This window comes from Oncorhynchus nerka, linkage group LG17 (assembly GCF_034236695.1).
Source record: "Oncorhynchus nerka isolate Pitt River linkage group LG17, Oner_Uvic_2.0, whole genome shotgun sequence".
In the NCBI taxonomy this organism is placed as follows: domain Eukaryota; kingdom Metazoa; phylum Chordata; class Actinopteri; order Salmoniformes; family Salmonidae; genus Oncorhynchus; species Oncorhynchus nerka.
The window spans coordinates 34,607,554-34,622,766 of NC_088412.1; the positions used below are offsets into that span (position 1 = coordinate 34,607,554).

Here is a 15,213-nt window from a genome sequence, read left to right on the forward strand (position 1 = left end):
ATTCTGTGGTTAAACAGCATAGTGAACGCAGTTTGGAAGGTAAAATCGTTTACCTCCCTTTATTATCCTATTATGAACCAAACCACGAAAAGGATGACATTCTCAGTGTGTATTCCAGTACAGCATTTTTATTCATTCATAGGGTATACTCATACAATATTTTTTTATTGAATTTTTCTATAAAATATATTACCTTTCAGTCCATGAAAGCAGAACTAGATATAAATATTTCATTTAATAATATGCAACAACTCATTCTCAAGTTTCAACTATGGCAATCAATGTTCACAGCAGTCAAATTGCATTGCAGATTTAGAAATAACATTCTAATAGACACATTCCTTTCTTTAGTCAAGCTTAGCCACATAGCTTAGTTTACATAAACAATAATAATACAAAATAAAGTGTAACTCTCAATAATGATAACAAAAATGCTCCAATGTTTGGCCCCTTAGCATTATAGCATGACAGTGTTTTAGCCATTTTGTAAGTGCAGACAACAATTCAGTAGTTTTTCAAAAGTAGCAAACACCATTCGAATAGCTGCAAAACAGTTCAGCAGGTTTCCATTGAGATGACAGGAAAGCAGACAGTGAGGGCAAGGGACAGACAGAGACCGACTAGGAATAGCATGTGTGTGTTCCAATAATTACCGCAGTAGGTAAATTATGCTTAGCGATGTCCGTATCATTTTTCACTCTAAGACATTTATCTTCCCCTCCCCCTCTCTCCCTTTCTCTCTCTGTATTCGTGTGTTCCCTCTCTCTCTAGAGTCTAGTTTCTCCCTCGCATATTTCTCCTCTTCCACATCGGACAAAATGCTGCCCAGTTGTCATGACAACCCTCTGGCTGGTTGGTCTGAAGCAGCTTAATTCCATCGACATTACAACAGCTCTCTGTTAACAGACGCTGAGTTGACGCTGTCTGGGAGAGCACAGAACGAGAGACATTCCTGATTACTGATTCATCTCATTAGACACAATTTGATCAGATAATTAACAACAGTGAAGTCATGTTTGAGTTCTATTCTGACCTAAGGGGTGATTGAAAACATTGCTTTGTTTTTTCTGAGACACACACACACACACGCACGCACGCATGCACGCACGCACGCACACGCACGCACGCACACGCACACACACACTTGTCCCCAGATATTTATATTCTTGTGAACAGTTCCGGTCCCCACAATGATGGTAAAACCAAAAACACACAAATATAGCTGTATCCAAAGAAACATATCTGTTTTTATGCATTAAGTATGAGAGGAAACACATGCTCCCATTCTCACAGAGACAGAGGCAGAGAGAGAGAAAGAGAGAGAGAGCGACAGAGGCAGAGAGACAAGGATAGTCCAAGGATTTGTTTCTGTTCTGGAGTAGTCTAGGTTTTTTCACAGGTTTGCGATTTGGGGGCTTCTCGAGATTATTAGGGCATCCCTGTCAGTGCCTGGGGTAAATGAACACAGGAAATACTGTACAAGGTAACAGTCAGACAGTGTGTGACCATGAGGCACATATTAACACACACAAACACACACCCATGGATCAATACAAGCATACTGACTAACTATTGGAAAGACAGACAGACAGACACAGACAGACAGACAGACAGACAGACAGACAGACAGACAGACAGACAGACAGACAGACAGACAGACAGACAGACAGACAGACAGACAGACAGACAGACAGACGCATACAGGCTGACAGGTGTACGTACCTGTGTCACAAGACATAGCCTTTCTGTTCCTCTGGGGTTTCACTGGGGCTTGAGGTCTCACTGCTTCCTCACCTGCACACCATATACCACCGTCAATCATACACTGTCATACACTGTAACGACAAAATGATATTGATTTAATTTGTTAATACCTTGACTGAAAGCCCTGTCAGCCAATCCCAGCACTGGCTTGTTGAATGCAGATGGTGCAAGATGTGGGATCGGCCTTTCATTGGCATACTCAATTGGAGAAGACACATAGGATGTCTTTGGCTGAAAATAAATAGGGCACAAAATCAATAAAATGATCAATTAATATCTAAACATAACCACACATACACTCAGTGGGCAGTTTATTAAGTACACCCATCTAGTCTCAGGTCGGACCCCCTCCAGAATAGCCTGAGTTCTTTGGCCCCATGGAAATGTTTCTCAATTGGTATCAAAGGACCTAACGTGTGCCAGGAAAACATTCCCCAAACCATTACACCACCAGCACCAGCCTGTATCGTTGACACCAGACAGGACGGGGCCATGGACTCATGCTGCTTACTCCAAAACCTGACGCTTCCCTTAGCATGGCGCAACAGGAACCGGGATTTGATGGAGCAGTCAATGTATTTCCATTCCTCAATTGTCCAGTGTTCTTCTTATTTTTAGCTGATAGGAGTGGAACACGGTGTGGGCGTCTGCTGCAACAGCCCATCCGTGACAAGGACCAGTCAGTTCTGCGTTCCAAGATACCATTCTGCGAACCACCGTTGTACTGTGCCGTTTTTTGCCTGTTAGCTTGCACGATTCTTGCCATTCTCTTTCGACCTCTCATCAACAAGCTGTTTACGCCCACTGGACTGCCGCTGACTGGACGTTTTTTGTTTGTCGCACCATTCTCAGTAAATCCCAAAACACTGTCGTGCGGCCGTATGGTTCTGAGTTACCGGAACCGGCGCGCCTGGCACTGACGACCATACCACACTCAATGTTGCTTAGGTAACTCATTTTGCCCATTCTAACGTTCAATCGAACAGTAACTGAAGTCCTCGATGCCTGTCTGCCTGCTTTATATAGCAAGCCACAGTCACATGACTCACTGTATGTAGGTGCAAACCATTTTCGTGAATTGGCCAGTATACTATTATATTCACATAAATATGACAACCAGAAGTATATGAAAAGACAGACCTTTTCAGGAATGGGAGGTGGCTGTCCCTCTGCATCTCTGCCTCGATCTCTCTCTTTCCTTTCCATTCTTCCACCATCCCTATCTCCGTCTGCTTCCTCCTCTGCACCTGAAGATAAAGATGGAGTAATATTATCATTAAAGCTGCAATATGTAACTTTCTGGGCGACCGGACTAAATTCACATAGAAATGTGAGTTATAGATCTGTCATTTTCACTGAAAGCAAGTCTAAGAAGCGGTAGATAGGTTTTATGTGCATTATTTCTATGCTTCATCTTCTTAAGTTGCATTTTTGTGTCTTTTACTTTCGGTTTTGTACACCAGCTTCAAACAGCTTAAAATATATTTTATAGCGGTTTAGATGGTACAATAATTCTCTACACTGAATCATCTTACCAAACTGTAAACTCTGTTTGTTTTGTCACATAAACTGAAATTATGCGAACTATTCCAATTTTAGCAACCAGGAAATGGCGGAGCGATTTCTGCATATTGCACCTTTAAATCAACACAACAATATGTAAGAGACAGGTGCAGTACCAGAGCTCTCCTGTAGATGTCTCTGTCTCAGTTTGGACTGGATGGGTTTGCTGCTTTGGGGAGGAGGGTCTGGTTTAGATGCATTCACAGAAACCCGTCCAGGGGGAACCCCTCCTCCACCCCTCCACCCTTCCACCTGTCCTACAGCAGTGTCTGAGTGCAGATGTCTGTCCGTCTGTGTGTCAGAGTACTTCTGTCTGTCCACGGTTGCCTCCATGTTTTTCTGGGAGTCAGTCTCACTTTTAGGTGATGGAGTCCTGTCTGACGGGTAAGGGGGCAGAGGCATCTGAGCCAGATGTTGTCCCTGGGCTTGTCTGTCAGACTGTCTGCCTGACTGCCTGCTCTCTATCCACTGTCTGTCTATCTGTATGTCTGTCAGTCGTCCCTCTGCCCACTTTCTGTCTGTCTGTTGTCTGCTCACCGTCCACTGTCTATCTCGATCAAACTGTCTGTCGATCTGTCTCTGTGTGTGTCTGTCAACTGTCCACTGTCTTTCCATGAGTCTATCTGCATGCCTGCTCTCTGTCCAATATCTGTCCATCTGTCTCTCTGCTGTTCTTCCCTCTGTCCATGTTTTGTCTGACAGTTTGTCATCGGTCCAGTGCCTGTCAGAGTGTCTGTCAGCCGGTCTTATTAATGTCCTCTCTCTGTCTGTGTGAAGCCCCTCTGTCCACTGTCTGTCCACCTGTCTGTTCTCTGACCAATGTCTGTCAGTATCTGCAGGTTGCTCGTGCGCTGTCTCTAGCTTTGATGGCTGTAAATAACACAGAGGAAAAGATGAGAAGAGATATTATAACCATGAACTCATCAACCAGTATGAATGTTTTCTACCACAAGTGATACAGCATAGACTGTACCTGGCTGGGTGAGTAGAAGGGGTGTCTGCTGCCCGGCATGCCAGGCTGTGGTGGTATGCTCTGCAGTGGCTGCAGGCTCAGGCCTACTGGCTCCTCCCCCCTCTGGTCCTCCACCTTCCCATCAGCCCCCTCACCAGGAGAGCAGGCCCTGGCAGCAGAACGAGGGGGCTGCAGCAGCGTGTAGACATTCTCAGTGGCTGTCCTGAGAGAGAGAAGAGCAAAGGGGACAGTCAGAGAAACAATGAGAGTCAACCAAGAATTTGCTCAGTGGCCCCTGGATAGTATTTGATTTGGTGTGGATAACAAATGGGGCCTGTTTAGGCTTTCAAACCCAGCAGGCTAAGCTATAATAATGTTTTAATATTGGGATAGAATATATTAGACTTGCATAATTTGTAACATCTTTATTCATTAGACTGCATCATCATTGCCATCATTCTGTTGCATCTCATAATCTGAGTGTGAGAAGGGCAACAGCTGTCATCTACATCTGTTTTACACACACTGGTGTCATCTACATCTGTTTTACACACACTAGTGTCATCTACATCTGTTTTACACACTAGTGTCGTCTACATCTGTTTTACACACACTGGTGTCATCTACATCTGTTTTACACACACTGGTGTCATCTACATCTGTTTTACACACACTGGTGTCATCTACATCTGTTTTATACACACTGGTGTCATCTACATCTGTTTTACACACACTGGTGTCATCTACATCTGTTTTACACACACTGGTGTCATCTACATCTGTTTTACACACACTGGTGTCGTCTACATCTGTTTTACACACACTAGTGTCATCTACATCTGTTTTACACACACTAGTGTCATCTACATCTGTTTTATACACACTGGTGTCATCTACATCTGTTTTATACACACTAGTGTCATCTACATCTGTTTTACACACTAGTGTCGTCTACATCTGTTTTACACACACTGGTGTCATCTACATCTGCTTTACACACACTAGTGTCGTCTACATCTGTTTTACACACACTGGTGTCATCTACATCTGTTTTACACACACTAGTGTCGTCTACATCTGTTTTACACACACTAGTGTCATCTACATCTGTTTTACACACACTAGTATCATCTACATCTGTTTTACACACACTGGTGTCATCTACATCTGTTTTACACACACTGGTGTTGTCTACATCTGTTTTACACACACTGGTATCATCTACATCTGTTTTACACACACTAGTGTCGTCTACATCTGTTTTACACACACTGGTGTCATCTACATCTGCTTTACACACACTAGTGTCGTCTACATCTGTTTTACACACACTGGTGTCATCTACATCTGTTTTACACACACTGGTGTCATCTACATCTGTTTTACACACACTGGTGTCATCTACATCTGCTTTACACACACTAGTGTCATCTACATCTGTTTTACACACACTGGTGTCGTCTACATCTGTTTTACACACACTGGTGTCATCTACATCTGTTTTACACACACTAGTGTCATCTACATCTGTTTTACACACACTAGTGTCGTCTACATCTGTTTTACACACACTAGTGTCGTCTACATCTGTTTTACACACACTGGTGTCATCTACATCTGTTTTACACACACTAGTGTCATCTACATCTGTTTTACACACACTGGTGTCATCTACATCTGTTTTACACACACTGGTGTCATCTACATCTGCAGTGCTCTCCGGCAGCATGACCATTCCTCATATCAATACAGAACTGCTTCCCAGCACTGATTTAGACTAATAGCACACAGGGTACCCAGAGCATGCACTTAATGCTCATCATAGTAACAGAGGGACAGACAGAGAATGAAAGGTAGAGGGAGAAAGAGAGAGTGAATGAGAGTGATACATATTCATAAAGAGGTAAGGGGTAAACATGTGTATTAAGTGAAAGTGAGGATCGACATGCGACACTGATTTAATCATGCTGTGTAGATTGCATGGCTTTATATATCATACTACCTGGGTGTGTGTGTGTGATACTGAGGATTCACCAACCCTGTGGGTGCCGTGGCAACAGTGTGACACTCCTCCCCACACCCATCTCCGCCAGACTCTGGCCCCTGATTGGAGAGAGTTGAGTTGCGGTTCCTACGGAAACCAAAGATGGCCAGCATATTGCGTCTTTTCTTTCGCCTGAGAGAGTGGGCTTTATGGAGAGAGGACAACTGACTGACATAGGGGAAATGAGATGGAAAGGGTAGAGAGAGATGAGCGGAACAAAACAGGAAGAAGATAAAGGGTGAAGTCAAAAGGCAGATATAAAGAGAGACAAACTGACCATAGCTATACAGGAAAAATATGTACAAAACATTAGGAACACCTTCATAATAGTGAGATGCACCAGTGTGCCTGGCACCTACTACCATATGCCGTTCAAATGCACTTTTATTTATTTTAATTTGAAATTGAACCTCTATTTAACTAGGCAAGTCAGTTAAGAACAAAGTTCTTATTTACAATGACGGCCTACCAAAAGGCCTGGGACGGGGCCTGGGATTAAAAATATACTGTATATTTTTTATAAAAACAGGACAAAACACACATCACGACAAGAGAAACACCACAACACTACATAAAGAGATACCTAAGACAACAACATAGCATGGCAGCAACACATGACATCACAGCATAGTAGCAACACAACATGACAACAACATGGTAGCAACACAACATGGCTGCAGCACAACATGGTAGCAGCACAAAACATGGTACAAACATTATAAGGCAAAGACATCAGCACAAAGGGCAAGAAAGTAGAGACAACAATACATTACGCGAAGCAGCCACAACTGTCAGTAAAAGTGTCTATGATTGAGTCTTTGAATGAAACGATGGAGATAAAATTGTCCAGTTTGTGTGTTTTTTGCAGCACATTCCAGCTGCAGTGAACTGAAAAGACGAGCGACCCAGGGATGTGTGTGCTTTGGGGACCTTTAACAGGATGTGACTGGCAGAATGGGTGTTGTATGTGGAGGATGCGGGCTGCAGTAGATATCTCAGATAGGGGGGGGAGTGAGGCCTAAGAGGGTTTTATAAATAAGCATCAACCAGTGGGTCTTGCGACAGGTATACAGAGATGACCAGTTTACAGAGGAATAAAGAGTGCAGTGATGTGTCCTATAAGGAACATTGGTGGAAAATTTGATGGCCAAATGGTAAAGACCATCCTGTCGCTTGAGAGCACCCTTACCTGCCGATCTATAAATTATGTCTCCATAATAAATAGGAGCGGTTATGATAGAGGAAACCAAGTCTAGATTTAACCTTAGCCTGCAGCTTTGATATGTGCTGAGAGAAGGACAGTGTACCGTCTAGCCATACTCCCAAGTACTCGTATGAGGTGACTATCTCAAGCTCTAAACCCTCAGAGGTAGTAATCACATCGGTGGGGAGACGGGCATTCTTCTTACCAAACCAGATAACATTTGTTTTGGGGGAGTTAAGAACAAGGTTAAGGGCAGAGAAAGCTTGTTGGACACTAAGAAAGCTTTGTTTTAGAGCGTTTAACACAAAACGCCAGCTGAGTATAATACTGTATCATCTGCTTATAAATGGATGAGAGAGCTTCCTACTGCCTGAGCTATGTTGTTGATGTATATTGAGAAGAGTGTGGGGCCTAGGATCGATCCTTGGGGTACTCCCTTGGTGACAGGCAGTGGCTGAGACAGCAGATTTTCTGACTTTATACACTGCACTCTTTGAGAGAGGTAGTTAGCAAATCAGGCCAAAGACCCCTCAGAGACACCAATACTCCTTAGCTGGCCGACAAGAATGGAATGATCTACCATATCAGAAGCTTTGGCCAACTCAATAAAAATAGCAGCACAATATTGCTTAGAATCAAGGGCAATGGTAACATAATTTAGGACCTTTAAGGTTGCAGTGACACATCCATAAACTGAGCGGAAACCAGAATGCATACCCGAGAGAATACTACAGACATCAAGAAAGCCAGTCAGTTGATTATTGGCTATTTTTTCCAACACTTTTGATAAACAGGGCAAAATAGAAATTGGCCTATAACAGTTAAGATCAGCTTGATCTCCCCCTTTAAATAAAGGACGCAACGTGGCTGCCTTCCAAGCAATAGGAACCTCCCCAGAGAGGAGAGACAAGTCAAAAAGGTCAGAGATAGGCTTGGCGATGATAGGGGCAGCAACCTTAAAGAAGAGAGGGTCTAAACCATCTGACCCAGATGTTTTTTTGGGGTCAAGTTTATGGAGCTCCTTTAGCACCTCGGAGTCAGTGACTGCCTGCAGGGAGAAACTTTGTAGCGGGGCAGGGGAAAAGAGGGAAGAGCATCGGGGCTAGTTGCATTAGAAGTCGTGGGAGATGAGGAAATGTTGGACGGGCAAGGAGGCATGGCCGAGTCAAATAGGAATCCTGACTTAATGAAGTGGTGATTAAAGAGCTCAGCAATGTGCTTCTTGTCAGTGACAACTACATCATCAACATTAAGGGACATGGACAGCTGTGAGGAGGAGGATTAATTCTCCAGGTCTTGAACCATTTTCCAGAGCTTCTTGGGGTTAGACCCACAGAGAGATAACTGCTGCTTAAAGTAATTAACTTTGGCCTTCCGGATAGCCTGAGTGCACTTATTTCTCATTTGCCTAAACGAGAGCCATTCAGCCTGAATATGCGCGTGCCTTTCGCAAATGGAATTCTTGAGGTGGAGTTACTCTGCCAGATCATGGTCAAACCAGGGGCTGAACCTCTTTAAAATTCTAATTTTCTTTATGGAGGCGTGTTTGTTAACAATACCACTGGAAATATAAAAAAAGAAGGTCCAAGCGTCTTCGACAGAGGGGATCACGCTGATTCTATACCAATTTACAGAGGCCAGTTCATGAAGGAAGGCTTGCTCAATAAAAATTTTTTAGCAAGCGTTTATGAAAAATCAGGACAGGCAGTTTAACTGAGCAGCCATTACGAACGCAGGCTGTAAAATGGTGATCAGAGATAGGTCATTACAGAAAACACCAGACTGATGCCTATCAGGATTATTTGTGATGATAACATCGAGGAGAGTAGCCTTTTCTGGGTGTTTGGAGTCATACCTTGTGGGATTGGTAATAATCTGAGAAAGATTTAGGGAGTCCCATTGCTTTAGGACTTGGTCAGGTGGTTTAAGCATGTCCCAGTTTAGGTCACTTAGCAGGACAAATTCAGACTTAGTGTATGGGGCCAGGAGAGAGTTAAGGTAATTTAGGGTACAGGCCGGTGCTGATGGTGAATGATGACACCCAGAAACAGACAAAAACAAAGCGATTTGAAAGTGTAAAACAGCAAATCAAATTGTTTGAGGACAGACTTGGTGGAGACAACTGAGCACTGAAGGTGATCCTTGGTAAAGATAGCCACTTCTCCACCTTTGGAAGATCTGGTTATAACCAGAAAGGTTGACATCAGTGTTCAAACCACTCTTTCTTAACTATGTCTCAGTAATGACCAAAACGTCTGGATTGGAGCTGTGAACCAACACTTTCAACTGATCCATTTTAGGTAATAAGCTTCTAGTATTAATGTGCAGAAAACCCAGGATTTTACGAGAGCAGAAATCAGTGAAGCAGATATCAGAGCACAAGTCAGAATTGGGTCTAGCAACAGTAGATGGGCCAGGGTATACATGCACATTTCCAGATATCATCAACAGTAGATGGGCCAGGGTGTACATGCACATTTCCAGATATCATCAACAGTAGATGGGCCAGGGTGTACATGCACATTTCTAGATATCATCAACAGTAGATGGGCCAGGGTGTACATGCACATTTCTAGATATCATCAACAGTAGATGGGCCAGGGTGTACATGCACATTTCCAGATATCATCAACAGTAGATGGGCCAGGGTGTACATGCACATTTCCAGATATCATCAACAGTAGATGGGCCAGGGTGTACATGCACATTTCTAGATATCATCAACAGTAGATGGGCCAGGGTGTACATGCACATTTCTAGATATCATCAACAGTAGATGGGCCAGGGTGTACACGCACATTTCTAGATATCATCAACAGTAGATGGGCCAGGGTGTACATGCACATTTCCAGATATCATCAACAGTAGATGGGCCAGGGTGTACATGCACATTTCCAGATATCATCAACAGTAGATGGGCCAGAGTGTACATGCACATTTCCAGATATCATCAACAGTAGATGGGCCAGGGTGTACATGCACATTTCCAGATATCATCAACAGTAGATGGGCCAGAGTGTACATGCACATTTCCAGATATCATCAACAGTAGATGGGCCAGGGTGTACATGCACATTTCCAGATATCATCAACAGTAGATGGGCCAGGATGTACATGCACATTTCCAGATATCATCAACAGTAATAATATCAGGGCACGGCACAATATTTTGTCTTACTCATTCACCCTCTGAATGGCACAGATACACAATCCATGTCTCAATTGTCTCAAGGCGTAAAAATCCTTCTTTAACCTGTCTCCTCGCCTTTCATCTAGACTGATTGAAGTGGATTTAACAAGTAACATCAATAAGGGATCATAGCTTTAATCTGGATTCACCTGGTCAGTCTGTCATGGAAAGAGCAGGTGTTCCTAATGTTTTGTACACTCTGTATATGTCTATATCATAAGCCTGTTCAGTTTATCCCTAGTCAGCACCTGTACTTTCACTTATTCACCCTGTCATCAGTCCCTGTATATTGCTCTGGGCAGCTGCCTCACTGAAACACTTCCTGGCAGTGAGAGACGTTGCAAGGATACAATTCATGGCACACAACACTTTATCCAGAGTACATTAATTTAGAAATATGCTTAACAGTAAATGTAATAATACTAAAAGCATCTACTTAACCAGATGATCTGCTGTGTGGATATACTCTAGCATGGACCAGCATTACTCTGCCGGCATGTGACAAGAGGAGAGGGTACTCTCTAAAGCTATTAGTATAGGCAGAGCGCACCTAAAATCCTGATCCTGAACGTAGTCTATGGACTAATGGAAAGTAGGCCTATGCTAAATGACTTGAGTTGTACTTACTTTGGAGGTGATTCATGCAATTTAGATCATGCTTATAGTGTGCCATTCACTCCTATTTGTTTTTGAGAGAGAGAGAGAGAGAGAGAGAGAGAGAGAGAGAGAGAGAGAGAGAGAGAGAGAGAGAGGGGATCTACCTATCAGGGAGAACTCTCTTGGAGTAGAAATCTGGGAGTCCATCATCAAGAGGAGTGACAGCTCCATTTTCAGTGCAATGCTGGGGACGAGGAGAGAGATATTTCAGAATTACGATACTATTCTTAAACATCCATTTATATTCCAGAAATAAAGACTGATGTCCCACACTGTTTGTAAGTGCTTATTGGAGGGGCTTACAATGTATTTTTTAATGTTCTGTTGGTAATAATACAAATGGTTTATACTAGCTTCAGAGAGATGACTTAACCCAATTGGAGTAATTCACTTAGTATAGATTACCCTGGACCCAATCCAATTCATTCTGAAAAACAGAGCAGCACGCTGTCACTGCCGGGAGGCCCTAACATTTGGGAATATGGGGTGAGAATTATGCATGAACCATAAATTAAGTCAAAGTTGTATTATCATTACTTTAATCACATGAATAATGGTTCTTTTGGAATAGAAAATGTGCTTGGGCACACATGCAAAATGTATAAATAATGGCTATACTAAATGCTTGTTAAATAAACCAGATGTATCAATATTAACATCAGGTCTATTTAACAAGCAATTAATATAGCCATTAGTTATACATTTTGCTTGTATCAAAAGGGAATATTGTCTTTGTAGTGGTCATTAGCTATGCAAATAACATCTGTATTCTGTTTTATTAATATGCAAGTATCTCGATGTAACTCCATGAGTTTTTAAGTCCACTTACATTGACTATGTGTTGCCATATCAGTGTCTCCTTGAATGTATAATTTATTAGCTAATATATCTACTTCTTTATGCTTCTGCACTCAGATGAGAAATCTACTACAGCAGGGGCCTCTCGGTGTATACAATATTCATAAGTGAATATATACAGTGGGGAGAACAAGTATTTGATACACTGCCGATTTTGCAGGTTTTCCTACTTACAAAGCATGTAGAGGTCTGTCATTTTTATCATAGATACACTTCAACTGTGAGAGACGGAATCTAAAACAAAAATCCAGAAAATCACATTGTAGGATTTTAAAGTAATTAATTTGCATTTTATTGCATGACATAAGTATTTGATACATCAGAAAAGCAGAACATAATATTTGGTACTGAAATCTTTGTTTGCAATTACAGAGATCATACGTTTCCTGTAGTTCTTGACCAGGTTTGCACACACTGCAGCAGGGATTTTGGCCCACTCCTCCATACAGACCTTCTCCAGATCCTTCAGGTTTCGGGGCTGTCGCTGGGCAATATGGACTTTCAGCTCCCTCCAAAGATTTTCTATTGGGTTCAGGTCTGGAGACTGGCTAGGCCACTCCAGGACCTTGAGATGCTTCTTACGGAGCCACTCCTTAGTTGCCCTGGCTGTGTGTTTCGGGTTGTTGTCATGCTGGAAGACCCAGCCACGACCCATCTTCAATGCTCTTACTGAGGGAAGGAGGTTGTTGGCCAAGATCTCGTGATACATGGCCCCATCCATCCTCCCCTCAATACGGTGCAGTCGTCCTGTCCCCTTTGCAGAAAAGCATCCCCAAAGAATGATGTTTCCACCTCCATGCTTCACGGTTGGGATGGTGTTCTTGGGGTTGTACTCATCCTTCTTCTTCCTCCAAACACGGCGAGTACAGTTGAAATCGGGAGAACTTCTTCCATTTTCTAATAATTGCGCCAACAGTTGTTGCCTTCTCACCAAGCTGCTTGCCTATTGTCCTGTAGCCCATCACCGCCTTATGCAGGTCTACAATTTTATCCCTGATGTCCTTACACAGCTCTCTGATCTTGGCCATTGTGGAGAGGTTGGAGTCTGTTTGATTGAGTGTGTGGACAGGTGTCTTTTATACAGGTTATGAGTTCAAACAGGTGCAGTTAATACAGGTAATGAGTGGAGAACAGTAGGGCTTCTTAAAGAAAAACTAACAGGTCTGTGAGAGACGGAATTCTTACTGGTAGGTGGTGATCAAATACTTATGTCATGCAATAAAATGCAAATTAATTACTTAAAAATCATACAATGTGATTTTCTGGATTTTTGTTTTAGATTCCGTCTCTCACAGTTGAAGTGTACCTATGATAAAAATTCCAGACCTCTACATGCTTTGTAAGTAGGAAAACCTGCTAAATCAGCAGTGTATCAAATACTTGTTCTCCCCACTGTAAGTGAATATAGATCCTGTATTTCCATATTCATAATTAAGTATCACACACAGTCAGCAGTTCAGTAGTATACAGTACCATTCAAAAGTTTGGGGTCACTTAGAAATGTCCTTGTTTTTTAAAATAAAAGCACATTTTTTGACCATTAAAATAACATCAAATTGATCAGATATACAGTGTAGACATTGTTAATGTTGTAAATGACTATTGTAGCTGGAAACAGCTGACTTTTTATGCAATATCTACATAGGTGTTGTCGTGTCTTTGGCTATGTCGCATTAAGTGATATGACATGCTATTCTATAAAATCCTTTCTCTGTGATTAATATTACCTGATTGGGCTAATCATGTAAATGTAATTAACTACAAAGTCGGGGCACCACAAAATAATATTTATAGAGCTTTTATCTTCTGAATACACTCTTAAAGACCTAGTAATATTTTACATCAATAGCAGTCAATATTAATCGTCACCTTATTTCAGTCTCATCTGAAAGTTGTAAATTATTGGTTATCTTCACGAACCCTGGCTAACAAGTTGAATCAGCAATACAAAATTGGGTTTAATTATTTATTTACTAAATACCTAACTAATCACACAGAATTACACATGCACAGAATGAATCATACCTTGATTACAAATTACGTCATAAAGGAAAACGTCCCTAGAGGGCGGAACAGATATGATAGCTGGTTACACAAAGAAAAGGGGCTGGGTTTGAGTGAAAGAGCGGGAAGACTGAGTAACAAAGGAAGAACCTGTGCTATCGAAAATACAGTATCTTATGCATTCTAAATTACCGCCCATTTGGAAAAGGAAATGCAATAAATATTTACTCTGAGCTGCGCTTCGGTAGGTTGGTCGTAGATGGAAGGCCACGTTGTCCAACCGAGTCCTTTGAAGAATGTCTCTGGTGGTAAATTGTATACGTTGTAATAACATCGTTGTGTGGTAGATGGGATACTCTGTCTGTTCTTTCCTAGCCCACGTTTGCAGCTGCTGTTGCTAACTCATCGGCTAGGAGGTATCACTTCTGTAGTGAATAAGAGTTCAAAATTCATACCATTCGCAACCAAAGCTCACGCTGAGGTTGGCTTAGTTCTGTAGTTGACATGTTAGTCCTTTTAACGTATGGACCGTCGTCCTCACATCCTCGGAACAGGAGGTTACATTTTTGTCAAGGCTTTATGTAGTGGAGCGAGAAGGGTGTGTTTGAAAAGTTTTATAACCCATCTCTCTTCACAGGGGCGGGCCACTGATTGAGCAGAGCTCTAACCTTATGAAAACCCAAATCTCTCATTTGGAAGCTAAAATTACATTTAATCTCTTCACCAATAATTTTATATTCAAACATGTAAATTGAACAACAATTCCATGTGAATCCGATAACTACAATGTGCAGACTTTCCTCTGTAGAGTTTATGTCATCCTATCATTGATGAGAATATCTCAGATGACAACCGAACTGACATCATATTCATTAAGTACCACCGCATATGTTCAATTGGTCGGATTACCAGAATATAGTTCATCCCCCCACCTTCTGATGTTCCCAGAATCTCTATGTTAACCAAGGGATTTTCAA

At 42.1% G+C, this 15,213-nt stretch overlaps 1 protein-coding gene across 1 annotated transcript in view; it reads right to left on the bottom strand.

Annotated features, from left to right (window-relative positions):
- Positions 1–112: 112 nt before the first annotated feature.
- The window catches only part of LOC115145150 (capping protein, Arp2/3 and myosin-I linker protein 3-like), a 53,799-nt gene continuing 38,698 nt past the window's right edge, over positions 113–15,213 (bottom strand). Inside the window, exons 32-39 of the mRNA XM_065003137.1 lie at positions 11,479–11,558; positions 6,318–6,491; positions 4,301–4,502; positions 3,444–4,197; positions 2,905–3,011; positions 1,875–1,995; positions 1,723–1,794; positions 113–924 (exon numbers count right to left, since the gene is read on the bottom strand). Of these exons, the coding sequence (XP_064859209.1) occupies positions 884–924; positions 1,723–1,794; positions 1,875–1,995; positions 2,905–3,011; positions 3,444–4,197; positions 4,301–4,502; positions 6,318–6,491; positions 11,479–11,558 (1,551 nt within the window). The 3' untranslated portion in view covers positions 113–883. The remainder of the gene's footprint in view (positions 925–1,722; positions 1,795–1,874; positions 1,996–2,904; positions 3,012–3,443; positions 4,198–4,300; positions 4,503–6,317; positions 6,492–11,478; positions 11,559–15,213) is intronic.